Source organism: Syngnathus scovelli, chromosome 6 (genome assembly GCF_024217435.2).
Source record: "Syngnathus scovelli strain Florida chromosome 6, RoL_Ssco_1.2, whole genome shotgun sequence".
Lineage (NCBI taxonomy): Eukaryota > Metazoa > Chordata > Actinopteri > Syngnathiformes > Syngnathidae > Syngnathus > Syngnathus scovelli.
The window spans coordinates 12,450,631-12,469,055 of NC_090852.1; the positions used below are offsets into that span (position 1 = coordinate 12,450,631).

The 18,425-nt window shown below is 38.8% G+C and overlaps 1 protein-coding gene across 1 annotated transcript; it reads right to left on the bottom strand.

Moving 5' to 3' along the window:
• Positions 1 to 2,656: 2,656 nt before the first annotated feature.
• Positions 2,657 to 17,091, bottom strand: pdhx (pyruvate dehydrogenase complex component X). Its single transcript, XM_049722264.2, has 11 exons — positions 16,807 to 17,091; positions 13,613 to 13,696; positions 12,334 to 12,434; positions 9,970 to 10,154; positions 9,012 to 9,110; positions 8,312 to 8,474; positions 7,528 to 7,675; positions 6,244 to 6,302; positions 5,524 to 5,682; positions 3,922 to 3,986; positions 2,657 to 3,399 (listed from the first exon to the last, which is right to left on the bottom strand). The coding sequence occupies exons 1-11, from the start codon at positions 16,940 to 16,942 to the stop codon at positions 3,144 to 3,146; spliced, it is 1,455 nt and encodes a 484-aa protein (XP_049578221.1). The 5' UTR covers positions 16,943 to 17,091; the 3' UTR covers positions 2,657 to 3,143.
• Between the last annotated feature and the right edge of the window lie 1,334 nt (positions 17,092 to 18,425).

The following is an 18,425-nucleotide window of genomic DNA, read 5'->3' on the forward strand; positions in this document are numbered from 1 at the left end:
CTAATATTTTTTGAAAATTATGTATCATTTCCATTCCACTGCACAATTACAAGTTACTTTTAGTTGGTGGAACATACATTGTAAATTCTCAATTTAAAAAGTAATAAATAAAACAGAGAGGTTGGGAGGTGGCAAAAATTGAAAATATTTTCAAGGCATGTACTGTGCACATTTACGACGGGCAGTCGTGTCATGCGACAAAACAATGATGGGATTGTGCTGGTCAACTTGCCTCACTTGGCTTTGCCTACCAGAAGTAGCCTACAGTGACCTAAATTGTGAAAAGTAGAGCTTTTTTTTTTTTTCAAATTGCTTCATTGCACAGAGTTCCAGAGTCCTCTGGAATATGATCTACATTTCAGTCATCACAATACCATGGTCAGCAAAGTTTTTAGTGAGCAACAGTTTTCAGTGTTGAGCAAAACATGAAACCCATTATTACTTCATGGTTAAAATTTAGCTTGGTTTAAGAGTGTCCTTAAAGTTTAAGGCTGAGCATGACTGGGTAGACTGAGACTAGGCTTTAAGCAATGACAACAAACCAAGAGCCTTGCCCGGGTTTGGCTGCTAGGACCGGAGAGCCACCATGTTTGAACACTGTACAGTCAACAGGAATGCCCTGCGTCATAGACCCCCCTGCCCCCAATTTCAGTCACTCTGAATCAGCGCAGGCCATATAAACATTGATCATTTGAAATTAATTTGTTCATTCATACGTGAAACAACATTACAATATGCAATGAAACTGATGCATTGTCATGACAAAAAAAAGGTGTGCTGTTTGTGAGGGGACTAAGCGGAGGAAATCCTGTCAACAATGGTTGAGCAAACATTGCTCGTGGGATCACGCAGATGAAGAATACTTTCCCACCAATCCTGGGGCAGTGTGAGCAGTCACAAGGCTGCGTCAGAGTGGGAATACACTGGGTGAAACATTTATACTAAGGTCTCAGTATAATGCAGTGCAACGTACACTAATGTAAACACATTTACTTCTATCATTTTGAGCCTTATCATTTAAAAATATCTTTCGAACAAAGATCACTGTATAATGCAGTGCAACATACACAAATGTAAACACATTTACGCCTTATCATTTAAAAATATCTTTCAAACAGCCCTTAAATTGGATCTTTCCTGCCAGTCAGTTAATGGGCAGTCAAGATATGTCATTGAGATCACCCTGCATTTGGTAATTGAGTTGAAACATCTCCAATATTGTCAAAACAGACACACGCATTTGGTATTATTGCTGCCAAAGCAACTGCTTCCACACTGATCCCTGCTGTGTGACCATGAGTGTGACCTCGACTGCTCACTGAGCCCGACGAGATCTTTGTAACCTTCATCAAAAAATATCATCCAGAACAAATCTGGTGGTATTTCTTTTTGATATGTTTTAATCCTGATCTTCTGCAACACAAAAAGTCAGAATTCTCAAATTCAGTGATATTCATTTTAAAAAGGAAAAATATGGAAAGTTTACACACAAAGAGACCTTGTCTCAATGCAAATGTCTCATTATTCATTGTGTATGAGACTGTTGTTAGTTGCTGGTAGTAGCTACTGGCTATGGCTTCATGTTTTTGGATGATTTTCTAAATTAGTTTATAGTATTGTGTCATAATGAACAAATAAAGAAATAATTCTTGCAGCTGTCTAGAAGTGCATTGTCTATCTTGGACTTAATTTAGCCAAATACATTTGCAAAATCTCTCACTATAATGCAATGTGATACGCAACAAAAATAATAACATACATTAAGAACTTCATCTAAGTGTGAGTTCTTCACTTTTTACAGAAATTTATTTTTTGCCATTGCCCACATTTGTGTTAGTCTCAGCATTTGACTTGATCTCTGGAATCATGGCAATTGTCATCTTTCCCTAGGAGCTGGCCACATGTGGAGCACGAGAGTGCTGGATTATCGAGTTCATTAATATTCACTCACCAAGGAATAACTCGTTTTAAAGAAGGAAGTGAAACTGATGAAAAATACACCATTTAAGCAGAAGAGAAATGCCGTTCATTGTTGGCTTGGGGCAGGTAATTTGTTGCCTTGGGAACAGACAATACCTTTGCTGCATTGGATGAAAACTAATTTGGTTTGGTCAGATTTAATCAAATCGTGTATCACTAATTATGCTATTCCGTGTCTGTGACTCAATTCCTAGTACTTACCTTGTTTTCTATTTGTGTATTCTGACGACCACAATAAACAAACACAACATGTTCATGCAGGGGGATGAAGTGTTGGGCATCCAGGGCACAATGGTAGCCATCAAAGTGTGATTTTATCAAGAGCAGTGATCTAAATATCATTCAGTCTTTTTTCTTATCAAACTGGCAACCAGAATAACGCTCAATGTGATATTACAGCGTTGCCTGATTTGATATGTCATCAAATAAGCATAACCCGGATGCAGATCTCTACCTAACAGCTGTTTGGTGCACTTGGGGCAACTATAAACATCTGCTGGTGTTGAGTGACCAGTATGCTTGCATGGAAAATTATCCTAATTGGCTTCTATGAAATTATTCTCCTTGACCCATTCTCTTTGTATTCTAATTAAAACACAGATATCAGTGATTTTGTTGTTAGTGTGTACTAAACTTGACATGGTGGACTGAAAAGACAGGAGTCCCCAAAATGCAATAGCAGTTAAGTAACAGAGTTTTTATTTGCACGTTATAGCATCTCACTTAAAACTGATTTCTATGTGTTGGCATGAGGGACTTTGGAATTAGTTAACCTGATAAATTATAATGTTTTTTTATTTGTTTTCTTAACAATAAATTATCAAAATCTGAACATTACAGGAAAACGTCGCAAGTAGATGAAATAAATATTACAAACATGTTTACAGTTATGGTACATTTACAGATTGGGACAGTGTACAGACAATTAGAACTGACATATATGTGTGTGTGTGTATGCAAATTAACAGTTTGAAATATCCCTCAATCACCAACAGAAGCTCAATTTGACTCTTTTATCGCAAAGCCCGGTGACTGCCAATGACAACAAAGGAGACCTTGCACCTATTATACTAACACTTGGTACAGATTAATGAGGCAGAGGGCAGACTTTGTCACGCAAGTGTGTCTATGTTTTATCTTTAATTATCCTTCTGCATATTTCATCAGGCTAAAGCCATGCGCTGCGGTTCCTCTAGGTTGGCACGGAATCTTTCAAGAAATCGGGATGCAAGTTCGTCATCAACAAGCCGCCCGTCACTTGACAACGTGACGCTCATCAGTTGTTGGGTACGCACAGTATGGTTGTCCTCACACAATCTTAATTCAGCCCTGGAGGTTCCGATGGCCAGGATGCAAGCCTGTGGAGGGTTGATCACAGCGCTGAAGCCAGTAATGCCAAACATCCCCAGGTTGGAAATACTGAGGGAGGTGTAGGATAGGGAGAAATATGAAACACAGTTAATACACATGAAGGAAAAGCAGAAACGGTGTATAACTCAACAACAAAAAAAACCCATATACAAACTAAATTAAAAAAAAAAAAACACTGGAAAACAACAAAGCTTAAAATAATATAACATCAATTGAGTTTTAATGCACGTTTAGAACAGCAATTTTTTTTTTATTGACTTGTTTTCTTCACGAATTGGCTTCCCCAAAAGCACTATGACGTTCACAACTCCACGGGCCTTAATGAGAGCATGCAAATCTCAGGATGCATCTCCATAGGTATTCATTGCTCCCGGCTGACATAGAAAACCCTTTTATGAGCAAATGACACCATGAATTCGGACACCATGTGGGGCAGTCCTCTCCAAATTTTCTGCAAATGATGAGATGATGGCCCATGTCTTCCAATGCAATATTTGGTTCAAAGTCGAGAATTTCTCATATGATGACAAGTAGAAGAAAAACATTGGAACACGTATGTCTTTGTTTTACCTGAATGAGCCTCCCTGGTACTCTTCAGGTAACAATTTTCCGTCTCGAGCCTTCTGGGCCAGTGCCTACGAAGCATACATCAGCCGTTTTTAGACCATTGAATTTTATACGAGAAATCAATTTATCAGACAGTGGTATTGGAGGTGTGTCACAAAGTACACAGTAGTCACCTAATTAAAACAACAAATTAAATAATAAACATGTAAAAACATAATCAAAATCATATAAACAATATAGGTGAAGACTAAATAACTAAAGATAGAATAATGCTTCAGAATAACCGAATGTTATTGAATGACTACCTAATGAACCATAATACAAAACATGTTTTAAAACGGAAACAAATTTGTGGTGTTCAAAATCGACAACAACAATCTGTCAAATAGCAGGCTTAGAGACAAATGAAAACCATCAGCTTGTGTCTTGCTAAAATGAGGAAATGGAACTGACATGAGCCAGAGAGGAAGATGAGACATCTGGCAAACAAAACAAACATTATTGTGGCCAGAGTTTTATACCAAAGCGTGACAGAGTGGAGTGGAGTAACCTTGGAGAAAGCACAATACACGAAAGAATGTGATTATCTCTACCCAAGAATATGTGCAAAAAATATTCTTTGTTTTCTTTTTGGAGAAAATTTCAAGACTTGACATTGGTATGGACAAATATTATAGCCGGCACTGAAACTATATTCAGTATGAGCATGGACCCGGACAGTTTTATTGGTCAACTGTGATGTTGTTTGGTAATTTCATTGGTCACATTTGAAAAGAGTATCTGTTAACCTATAGGTGACATAAAGCCATTTCGCAAAAATCCATTAAATAACAATGTTACATTTACAGAGTTTAAAACATGGAAGAAAAGTAGCGACTTATAGTCAAGAAATTACCGTATTCAAAATTTAAAATGTTAATAGATCAATGTTCTTATTGCTGTGGTTTCCTCCTACATTCTAAAAACCAGCACGGTAGGCCAAATGACTGCTCCAAATTGTCTGTAGGTCTGATTGTGAGTGTGAATGCTTGTCTTTATGTGCTCTACAACTGGTGGCCAGTTCAAGGTGTAGTCTGTCTTTGGCTCAACCACCCCATGGCCTTGAAATGGATACACAGAATTAATATGGATGCATGAATGTTTAACAGCTGAGTGTTGTTTGTGTTCATAAATTTCGGACGAGGTGGTTGCTTATGACTAAGATAAAGTACTTTTCTATTGTTTATTTGGTTTGCAGCTGTGCGCAAAGAAGACTAGACAGGCAAAAAAAAAAAAAAAAAAAATCAACAAAACATTCTAAACAAATAAAAATGGACAGTTGGAATGGCATTTTCACATGGGTTAATGTCCCACTGGCAAGACACACTCAATCCTATGAAATCACAAATAATTATGTATATTGTGGCTGATGTAAAAAAACACCGTCTTTACGCTCTTACTGACTGCCAACAAGTGAGACAACAAAGCAACAAAGACAAAAAAACAAACATAGACCTGTCCCTTAATGCAGGCCTGCTGGTGAGAGGCCTTGTCCGAAAGTCCGCCACACAATAACGCTACAATGATGGTCGGTAACAGAGCAGTGATTGAGATTCAGAAATGTACCTTTGCATTAGTAGAAATCTCCTGAACTCCTTTGTTTGCAGCATCTCTGATGATAGGGGTAATGAGTCCTTTGTCAGTGGCAACAGCAATTGAAATGTGAATAGAGTCAAGAGGCCGTGGTCCGTTATCTGACCATGTCACGTTCACATCTGGTAGCTCCTATCGTCACAAAGGAACGGGGCAGTGTCACAACAATGACAATTAAATGTGTCACTTCATCCAAATTTGGCTGCAATTGAACATGGAAAGACCTATAGAGTATGGATGACCCACACATACTCAGGGTAATTCATATAATTGTTGGAAGTGACAAAAAATAAGTTCATATGATCCATCCATCTTCTGAACTGCTCATCCTCACGAGGGTGACTGGCATGCTGGAGCCTAAACCAGCTGACTTTCGGGCAGTAGCCGGGGGGCCCTGAACTGGTTGCCAGCCAATTGGAGAGCACACATACTAGACGAACAACCATTCGTACTGCACCGATGGGCAAGTTGGAGTGCTCAATCGTCCTACCATGTATGTCTTTATTCTTAGAATCAATCGGCCGATTAGTTGGTAATGGTTTTTGTTCTTTCAAATAAATATCAGCATCAGCCTCAAACAATTCAGTTAATCGTCACCAAATATAGCGTTTGTTTGAGCCACACTATACATGTGTAAGCAGGCTCAACACCCTACAACAATGTTAAGAAGTCAATTCAATGAGCAATACTTACTTTAAGTGTAACAGCAGCTGCCTTAATGATGAAATCATTAACAGAAACTTTGATCTGATCTGCAAAGACAAAGAAAACACAGTCATTTTAATGTGACACAATAACAGCCAGACAGCTGGTGAGGGGCTGCCCAAGTAAGCTTCAGGGTACGATTCTGGTTGGCTGATGTGTTCAAGAAACTGAAAAAAGGCGCGATTGTCAAAAACACGCAAAGTAAACACAAATACAACACAACTCTTGCATTAAACTAAGATCCTAACCAATCAAAACTCTTGCCCATGTCCGACGCTGGTAGGCAAGGATTCGCCCCGCATTTGCACCCACTGGAGTCCATGAGTAGAGTCACCGATTATGAATGCTGTGTGCAGCATGATTACTGAACTAAGCGTGAAATTGCACGATCCTGAACAAAGACAGTCCGCGATAACAACCGGAGAGAGAGAATCCCTCAGTAAACACAGAACACTTGTTACGGGTTCAGAATGGCCATTCCATCTGCCCATTGATAGAAAATCAAAGATAGATTATTTTTTCAAGAGCAGGTTATGTAAAAGGAAACTGACAACTGCCCAAATGTGTAAATCACTAGAGATTTTATTTTAAGAGGATATTGTAACTGGAACAGACAAATGTTTTCTGTTTGAAAATCGTCACATGCTTGGAAAGAAAGGACTTCATTCATTCACCAGCCGTTCAGAAAAATATGTTGTTTAACCTTATTCATATATTTTTATGAAGTTTCTGGCACTCCCCATGTTTTCTTGAGTATGCATATACTTCATATTAATTTGCAGTAGTGTACTGCGTGCCAAAATATTGAAACCCTTTTTATTACATATAAAAACAATCAATCTAATCCAATAATCCTGATAAAGTTGTGTTTCGTCTCTACTTCTACTAGTGACACTTGTCTTTGGGAGATGTATGTCAGAACATGTGATTATTTAACATTCTTTGGCACTTGGGATTCTTTGTTTTTATTAAAAAAAAGTCATCAGGTTTTCTGTTGATGTTGATTAATAGCTCTTTTTCATGTTATGATTTTTAAAAAAGGGTTTCCAAAACAGCCAAATCAATTTCAATCAGTCTGACAGGAACCTTTCATTTTTGTCTTTGGCAGAATACATTTGTGTGGCGTGTGGAATGAGAGTTCAAACCAGTGTGGCGAAGCACTTAGTATGTGTCAATGTTTTCGAGCTAGTGCTACAGACTGCTTCTTTGTCAAATGAGTCACATGAGGCGATAAGTGTAATGACAAGTACACTTTTTTTTTTTTTTCTTTACCTTTGGCTAAGTCTTTACGAAGCTTCATTACTGCAGCCATGTCACAGTCAACAGAGGCGTAAGAATGGGGGATGGTGGTTTTGGACTGTGTTAGCCTTTGAGCAATCACACGGCGGACGTTTGAGGCTGGAACCTCTGTGAAAGTGCCCTGAGGAATAAGATTGTAGACATCAAGATCCAGTCAATTACTGCGGGGAAAATAGCACTTTGAGAGAGCGTCAACAGGGAAATCAGGCGACAAGAACCAGAACGCTGAGCAGTCTAATGCTGACATAATCCAATTGACATCAATCAGAAAATGGACCAGGTTAGCAAAGTAATAGACAACTCTGTTACAGTAAATTGATGCTAGGTCTGAACAGTCATTGATATTGACTTGCAGGCCCATTACATTTAATATAAAGATCATGTTAAAGAGAATTACATGGTGAAATAAAATAGCTAAATGGGTTTTGAAACCAAATCATACGCATATCCTCACAGTGTCACTTATTTTGGTAACAGATGTTCATGTGTCCACTAACTGTTCATTACATTGCCATTTTTGTTCAACAGAAACTAACGACTTGCTGCGAAACACTTCTTGAGTCAAACAGCCTTCTGAAATGTAATTTGTGCATAAGCCAGCATCTGTATCCCAAACTTGTGAACCCCAAATCAATCCATAAACTGAATGACCCACATACGTACAACCAGAAAGAAGCGTGACGTACTATGATCAACATAGATGTACTGTTGACCTTCAGTGGGAGATGTATGTCTTAAACACATGTTTAAAACCCACCGGTGCGCCTGGCTTTCCTGGTACAGAAAGAGGAGGTATGTTGGGTCTGCTGCCTGATGGTGGTGGAATAGCTGATGCGATTTTGGCAGAACTCAGAGAAGGTGGAGCAGTCACGGGTGTTGTTTTTGGCTCGGGAGACGTCTTCAAAATGTTTAATGCATCTCTGTTGGAGCCAAAATAGACCAAAAAGATTAGGCATGGAAACTGCAGATTCACCATTCAAGCTCCACTGCACACAATTCGCTGTTTGAGAAATGCCAGTCTACATCCTGCCAACCTGATGGACCCTTTAGCAAGGCACTGACCCCACTGCCGCCAGTTCAGAAGTGCAGCATTGTTTGTGAACACTCCTTTATTAATATAATTACGGTTTATTAGGGAATACATGAAATTCTGTGCTTCAGGTAGACGTGGTGGTTTCATTCAGTTATAGTCCGCACCAAAAGTATCGGAACAGCTAGGTCAATTTCTTTAATCCCGCTGAACACTGAAGACATTTGGGTTTCATTTCGATGTATTAAACAACTACAACTGCATTCAGCCTGCGACCCATTGACTTCACTAGACTGTTTTAGTCCAAGATCTTTCAATTATTTTTTGTCTCGGAGTGTTCCTCCCTTCACTCATATACTTGGATGGAATGGTGTGAATAAAGACAATTTTTTGACAAAGTAAAGACAATTTTTCTACTCATACTTACTCCTTAGTGATTAATCCTCTTGGTCCAGTAGGTGTGACCAGTTTTGGATCAACACCATGAGTGTCCAGGATGTGTCTTGCTGCTGGGCTTAGTCGTAACCTGAAGGAAAATGAACCAAGAAGATAAGAATATTTTTTTTTCTTCTTCATGGCCTTCCATCATGTCAAATTTGACCAATAATTCTCTTATGGACAATTGCTACCAGATAAGCTAATTGCACTCATGCAAATCTAAATGTAAATCATCTAAGTTTTGTTTGTATACAATCCACTTTGAACCAAGTTTATGCAGACTTTTCAAATCTCAATAAGTCGACTAGCCCTTGTAAAATGTTTGCATAACAAACACATACTGTTTGCCCTGTAGCAGGTCCTGCACCTACTGTCTCTACTGTATAAACAAGGGCGTATGGGATTTCTGAAATTCAGGATGTCTAAGTATATCTGTAGAAAAGGTATACTGTATTATGACGGGGAAAAGGTAATTGCCAGCTGTAATAACTAATAAGGCAGATAATTATTTCGGTGATGTGATAAAACCACAAGACACATTACCTCTCACCACGATTACTATACTGTAGTATTTGCATTTACTTGAAAACAATAAACATTATGTTGGAAAGTGTTGGCTACACATAATCTAGAGATTGTATTGATTGATTGATTGTTTGATTGCCAAAATGCCATTTCAGTATCTGCATTGGGGTACTTACTTTATGAAGGTACACGCTTAAAGCAGCTGGGTTGAAAATTGGACCAACCCAGGGAGTTAATTTGACCTAACTGTGAGTGTTTTGCAAAAAAAAAAAAAAAAAAGTTTTTGATTGTTATGTAAAAAATAAATAGGTTGTGCAAAAACAGTCCAATTTTTAACCCATATTGGGTTGCTTTTAATCCATATTTTTTTACGTTGTGTATCGTATCAAAGTCAAAATTTGGTATTATGACAACACACTTACGATCCTGCTGGGACTGCTTTTGGTGGAGAAGATGGCAAAGGGGGAGCAATGGTGGACACAGCTTCATGTATAGCAGGTGGAGGTGCAGATGGAGGGGGAATCTCAACCTGCATCCAGTCCTGTCCCTCCTCCACCATAAGAGCAATAGGAGTTCCCAGGCGCACATTGCGACTTCCTTCCTCGATCTGAAATGCGGGAGAAATGTCTGTTTCAATTGAGTGGTAGCACAGTAACAAAATGATGTGCTGTGTTGTGGCACAATGTAATTAAACCATGCTGAGATGGAATACTATTACTAGGTTGTTGTGTAGTGTAATGAGCTACTTTTTATGATTGCTGTCACCACTGATTCAAGATTCCTGTTAAGAGCTAATCTAGATACACTGTGTGCCTTTTACTACTTTCGCCACAGTCTACTGGACATTGCCAATCAATCATTACTGGTTCAGTCTGTAAATGAAAGGCCATGCTCTGGCTACACTTGATCAGTTTTCAAAAGGTATCCATTTCGTGAGCCGTCTCTTGGAGTGAGTCATTACAGCATGAAGTAAATTTGCAAAGAGTGTGGAACAAATGAGTCCAAGTAAGGTCTGCTTTCTAAAGACTTAAGAGTGGTGTTAAATTAGTCATGCATGTTGAAAATGTCTATTTGTTGTTTGCTATGATAAACACCCTCTGCTGACTGAGTAATTACAGCGGACAATGAATGAAAAAGATTGCAGTCAATGCAGACACAACCCACTCTTGAAGCATCCGCTTCACAAAACAATAAAAAAATGACAAACTTTAGGCAGATCGTTACTTTGCTACTTGCCATTCAGAGATGAGCCACAAAAGTAAAGTTTGATGAACTGATGACACCAAGATTAACTTCTACCATATTGCTGGAAAGGCAAAAAGTATGTGAAGGATCCAAAACAGACAAGCTCATCTGTGAAGCATGGTGGAGGGAATGTCATGGCTTGGACTTGCATGGCTGCATCAGGAACGGGCTCACTATTCTTAATTGAGGAGGTAACTAATGGTGGTAGAACCAGAATGAAATCTGAAGTCTATAAAACAATTTTGTCTTGAAGAGAAATGCACGCAAACTAATCAGGAAATGCTTGATCATGCAGCAAGGCTGCCATCTTGACAAAGGTCCTCATCAGTCAAGCTAATCTCATCAACAGTTGACAAGTATGGTCATAGCAGTGACACACTGCCATGTACAGTTCAAGTGAAGCTTTGTATTTTGATGTCATTACAAACCCCTGTGATTTATTGTACCCACAACAGATTCAAGATTAAAAACCTTGGGTCATGGCAGAGCAATGCAGTAACAGTATGATAGGATTTAGTAATATGCTGCCACAGCACAAATGATCCACCTAGGCCAACCCAGGATCTCAAGAGCCACAGTCAGGTATTGGTTACCCATAACCATTTTTGGAGCATGCCCATGATAATTTTCATTAGCATTTGGTCAAATGTAGGTAACTATGGTATGGTTGTCAATATAATGAAAAACACAAAACAAGCAAAGAAAAAACAAAACCCAACAATTTCACAAAACCACAGCAACAGAAATATAGTTAACACATTATATGGTTCAGCAAAAAATAGAGCTAATTAAAGCTAAATGAATGAATAAATTAATTAATGAACGAATGAGTGCTTCGAGTTGATGGATTTCTTCTCAACTATTCACATCACATTTTTAGCTAAGGGGGTTTATACAGGCCACCTTTCTCTGCCTGCCTCAGCTCTCTAGACCCTACCCCCAATTTTTCAGTGGTTGCTATGGAAACTACCATCCCCACTGTAGCAAAGAAAGATGGGCGTAAGGGAATGTGGAAAGGGGAAAGAATAGCATGAAACCAATGGTTTCAATTAGCCTGTTGTGAACCTTTTTTAATCAACACACGGTAGCAGTTTACAGCGTCATAATGACATAAGCCGAAAACATTTATATTCTCATCAGCTCAGACACGTTCTGTCACTTAAGAAAAATATCTGTCTTCAGTGTGTGATAAGCAATAATCCATCCTTTAACATACACGCTAAGATTAAAATAGGGAAAAAAGGTGGTCAAATTACAAAGGTCAATAAGACTACTAATTGCTCCATCTCTGGAAAGCTACTGAAATTCAAACACAAGACAACGAGGAATGGATGGGTTGAGTAGAAACGTCTGCCACAAAAGAAAATAGTTTTACGTATGTACTGTCACTGTGCACGGAAAGCTTAATGAAAATGCCACAAAAGAACACACTTTTTGGACAGGATTATAAACAACAAATTATCTTGTCTCAGCAAAGAGAAAATATCTACAGCTTTGTGGTAAACAAGATGGTATGTTTGATTTGGGCATTTATTTCTCACCAGGATCTTTGCCAAGACACCGTCATCATTAGATTCCATAGTAACGACAGCTTTATCAGTCTCAATTTCACAAAGGGCATCGCCTGCTGCCACCGCCTCACCTGCAATGATAAAACATGCACATGTTGCACACTGGATTCCATTAGCACTGACAAGCTATGGTAGAGGAAAAAAAGATAGGAGCCAAGCTTTGAACCCTGCGCCTTGTTGTTCAGTGCGGCGTATCTATGGATTTTTGTGATGTCTAATACACATATACACTCGTTAGTAAAACGTTTGTGGACCGCTGATGTGTGGCACCGCTTTGCTGGGAGGAGGGATATGTGACCGCCACACAATTGACACAAACAAGAGACAGAACGAGATCAAGACGGTCATTACTGGAGAAAGGAAGCTTTTATACACAAACCCTCATTATGGTGGACAGAAGAAATGCACATAATGCCACTTTTAAGTTAAAGGCAGTGGATTTGGCTCTTAAAGGAAATAAAGCTGCTGTCGAGGTTTCCTCTGGCCACTAGAGGCTACTGGGCTATTGTTGATGACATCTTGTTGCGTCACCCTTTTCAGTATTTTTTTTTGCGGGTCATGTCTTCTCCGAAGCTTTACGTGTAACTCATCGCATTGCCAACTTTAAGTGGTAAGTGGTCCCATTTTATTTATTATTACTTGTGTGTTGCTAATGCTCACTGCACATTACTTTTATTATGGTCGTCGCTGAGATTTATACATTTATTTATATAAGACACTTGTTGAAAATCCCCGGCTTTCTCTGTCGTTACCAATACTTAATACACGAAGGGCCAGAAGTGTTGTCAATCACAATTTCTCTTCCCTATGACATGCATATGTACATCTTTACGCACATTACAGAAGCAAATGGCAATGGAGCTAAGGAGTCAATTAGAAATCAGTTGCCTCATGATAAATGAGGATCCTTCTGTCGTGCCTGGATGAGTCGCTAAGCAATAATGAATAGTGACTTCTGGGTTTCCATAAGCCAATTTATCACCAAGGCTGATAAATGCAACAACGCATGAGCTCATGATTCACACAAAGTGATGTGTTGTCATAGAGAATGATGATTAGTGTCATGCTGCTGCTGACCAGTGGTTGCAACTGTAAATATTACCACAGTTTGGGGGTTTGGCCCTCCTGTGGCACTGACAACTGACTGAAAAGCAATATTAAAATTTGGGATTGTGGTAATATAATTGCCTTAGAAGGGAAGTTTGTGATCAAAGACATCTATTTGGCACTTGTTGTAACTCCTTTTTACCTTCTTTCTTTAGCCATTTGACAATGTTTCCCTCTTCCATGGTTGGTGAGAGAGCTGGCATTTGTACATTGAGAGGAGCAACACCTACCAAACAGAAAGATGATCACAGTCACAGCATTATTTAGACAGAATTTGAACAGGTTATTGAAGATAATGCAGAAATAGACTTTAAAACTATGGAATAGGTTTTAAAACTTTGAACCAAGATAAATGCAAAAAAAAAGTTGTCTAGAACATGATACAGTGGACCCCTGCATAAGCGCAGTTTGGCACGTGGATAGATTTTTTTTCATTAATTTTCTAAATATGGGTAGTTCGCATTTACTGATGGTTAATCCCAGTTTTTTCCAAGACATTTTTGTGTTGAAAAAAAAAATTCCAATGCTTTCACAACGGGTGTCAATTATACAGACTGGCCCAGTCCCTATCATTTGTGAATAGCAGTAGTCCACTATATATGTATAAAAAAAAGAAAAACACAAATGAGTAGATGCTACAGGGAAGCTTCAAGATTTTTGAGAATTGGTAAAGACTGCATCAAAACATAGTAAGAATGCGGTACGACAGTAACATTCATGACACAACTATACTATAGCTCAACCAGCTCACAGTACTGTGCCAGGCATAAGGTTTGCCCACAGAAAGACCAACCAACTGAGCAGTAGCAGAATTCCTTGTTTGTAATGGAACACCCCTTCTGTTTTTGTGCGCTCTCGGTGCTTGTGAATGGCACAATCCTAAAAAGAAAATTTGATGCACACTGGAATTTCTACATTCAACTGCCCCAAAGATAATATGATTGGGAATTGAACACAACATTATGTGCTAACATACATTGAAAATTGTGCTGGAACAATGTATTTTAGATTGGAAACTTGAAGAATAACTTCTTCTTTACTACCATTATTCTAATAATTTATTATTTTCCAAATAAAGTAATGAATCAGATTTAAAAATCATTATAGCCATACTTTTAACACTATAACATAAAACAAGACATTAATTCATTTTTCCAAAGCAGAAAATGTACAAACATATTACGATTTAATTATTGGTTTGTATGGTTTGTTTGGTTTGGTCTGTAACATGCAGCGTGAAGGGGGAGGGCACGCTACACTGCAGGCTGGTCTCTATGGCTGCAGGCTGCGAAGTACAAGCCGTGGCTGAAAGGCAGTGATCAACATTTGCCAATAATCAGTGGTCTGTAGTTCGAAGCACCACTGGTAGAAAAGTGTCATTCCAAGTTATGTGTTACATAGTAATTGTTTGTTGTCCTTCTTGTAACCAAAAAACAAAAAGCTCTGGCAACGGCAAGCCTAAACCGAACAATAGGCAGAAAAACCTCAAATGTGATTCATCTCATTGTCTACAAAAGGCAAAACAGAGGCATCTAAATCTTGTAACCGTTAACCAGTACGAGTGTCACATGGGGTTTGAGTGACGTCAGTGAGCCTGCACTGCCCAGCATTGCCACCAATGATCCATCCTTTAGTGACTCTTTCATGTGCTTGCCTAGGAAATTGTTTGTTTCGAAACCCATCTCAACATCACAATGAGCCCAATGTTTTTCAGCGGTTACCGCTGTGACCGGATCTTAATTGGATAAAAGAGCTCTCAGTTGTAGTAAAAAAATAAATAAAAATGTCACATGGATATGCAGCTGAAAGATGTGCAGACATTATGCGATGCAAAATGTTCCAGAACAGACCAAAATCGTTACTGGCATATGAAAATGGGGCACGAGTGCATTAAAGTCCATTAAGATATCCAACTATTTTTTGTGAATAAGAAAATATTTATTTTAAACCTTATTTTATTTTCTTTGTTGTACATATATTCTATTCAATAAAACGAATTGTATTATTATTATTAGCACCATTAAATATTTTAAAACATGGAGTTAAAGTTTGTTTAGGACAATCATTTTCCATTGTGGGAGGCAGAGCATTACATTTAATGTGTTATTCTGCTGCCATCTGTAGGACATTCTGATACAATGCAAAGTTAGAAATGTGAAGCTCGATGGAGGGAGAAAAAGCATCACTTTAATCTTCGCTTGAAGTCATTTTGAAACACAGCCATTATTATTACATTTCTAGCTCCAACTGGGTTATAAACCTCTCTTTTGTACTCGCATCAAATCTTCATCACAGAGGTTATGTTCAAAAGTTGAACGAATGTGTGTGGGAGTGACTGATCTCAGATGTTGGGAATGTGGGGAGCAGTTCATGTACAGCACGTGTCAAACTCAAGGCCCGGGGACCAGATACAGCCCACCACATTTTTTTTATGTGGCCTGCGAAGACAAATTGTGCATCAAAATCGTGCGTCTTTACTAGAATTGCAAATTGTCTTCAGTTTTAAAAATATCTTTTTTTTTTAACATTTGACCAGTTTTTACTAGTCTGATTTGAAAACGAGTTATTTGTCAGTTTGTTTTGTACCTTATACTGTACATAATATGAGGTGCTGATACATTTATTTGGGTTGACAGTCACAATGACCCTCCAAAAGAAACTATGACTACAATGCGGCCCGCGAAAAAAAATGAGTTTGACTCCCCTGATGTACAGAGTTGTCTTATGTGCCTTTGGCCTCAAGTCAGAGGGGAAAGGTGTCAGCTCCCCATGAACCTTAACAATGTAATATGTAAATGGATGATGCGAGTTGAGTGACAGTTTTGTATAAGGATAGGTAGTTAGACATGTTACTTCACCACAGAGAAAATTTCAACACAAACCTGAGAAGTCAATAACTGTCTTTGATTCTACTTTTGATATTTTTTCTCTTTAACATGCAGGCTTTTTCCTGCATAAAAATGGTTTCCCTTTTATCCCAAAGACACAGACCCAGTGGCTGGAGAATTTCAAACTGCTCAGCCTTAGCAATGGAGACGTGTTCTGCTTTGATATACAATTTCATATATATTTATCAGCAATTCGACTTGATTCTACAGTACTATCATTAAAAAAAGTGTACACCTTGTTGACATTTTTGCTGTATAACGTTGTCCTGCGTGGATTTGTTGAACTGTCAGTTTTTATCACAGAAGTGAGATAGTAAATCGATTATTTATATTAAGTGGTTTACAGAACTGTAGTTACTATTAATACAACTGTCAGATAACCTTATTGCGCCCGGTCACCACTTGCCAAGCTGTCGTCTTTCACAAAACGGCATAATACATCACTCACCAAAGACCCATGGAGACTGAAAGAAATGTCTGGCATGCTCCTGTGCTGACTGCGTGCTCCACAAAAAATTGTTAAGATTAGATACTTTAAGGCCAAGTAAGATTCCTTGACGACCCAGACGCAAGGAGGCCGCCATGTTGATGCCCTCATTGGGAGAGACTTGCCTGTGCCTGATCAAAATCTTTATATTTTCAGAAAATTGAATAATGCTGTATTATGATATGGTTATAAGCATAGTAAATTACAAAGGGAAATAATTTTAAGTTGTAGTATGTGTTTGGTTTGACATTGATTACTTTGAAGACAAATGGACAGGCGTGGTTTACAAGTGGCATTTCCGGCCTCGGGCCATAAACGTAAAGGCATGAAAACCTCGAGGTGTCTTGTTCGACGGGTTAGCGCGACTGCCATATTGGATGTGGCAGGTTTGCAAAGAAACTAATATAAATTAATGCATATACTAAAGTGATAAACCAAGGCTAAATTGCATTAACTACTCTACATCAGCCCCCCCCCCCCCTGCTCCATTCACACCCCTCCTCCCATAGATTGATATTACATATATTTGGGAAACCTTTAAATCTAAGCATCAAACCAACATATGCATTCAACATCTTGATGAATTTAATTATTCTATATTCCTATTGCCCAGATCTTGAAAATATGTATCTAAACAGAGACAGATTGCTGTCCGACAATGAAAATCACATTTAAAAAAATAATGCATACATAGTAATACTAAATCTTCCATCCATCCACCCATTTACTATACCGCTTGACCCCACGGGGGCCGTGGGCGTGCTGGAGCCTATCCCACCTGATTCGGCCGGGAATACCCTGAACTGGTTGCAAGCCAATTGCAGGGAATACATAAACATTCACACTCACACCTATGGGCAATGTGGAGTTTTCAGTCAGCCTATCGTGCATGTTTTTGGAACATGGGAGGAAACTGGAGTACACTACGTAAATCCACGTAGGCATGAGGAGAACATGCAAACGCCACACAAGAAGGCCGGAGCCAGATGTTGAACTCACAACCTCCGCACTGTGAGGCAAACATACAAAACAGTGCGTTACCATGCCGCCACCTTGCTGGAACTGTTCCTTTAAATAGGACTTATTTGTACAAAATGCAATTCATTTTCAATGAAATTCTGACATTAAAATGTTTTTTTGTTCCTTCTTCAATGATTCATGGAAGCTCATGACCGGTTTGAGTACATTTTTTTCACCTGGGCCTAGCATGCATTACTGGTCATTGATGTCCATGGACAAACTTAACAGGTTTAACAATTAACACGTTAGAATTGTGTTATTTGCTTAACCTACAATCTGGCTCTGCCAGTTTGGTTAATAGTGGTGGACTCAGATTTGACAATAAGAGCAGCAGAGCAATAACACCACATTGTTTTGTTTTGTTTCATGTACTGTACATACTTGAAATACAGGTTAGGTGGTCTTCTTGCTGCGTAGTTCTTCCTGACGCACCTCAGTCAGTGACTTTGTGCACAGGTTTGCAGCACTGCTATTGTAGTTCGCACATCCCTAAGTACAAGAGGGCCAACACCATCTTACAGTATATGTTTCACTCCCTTAAACACATTCTCATGGGGGGA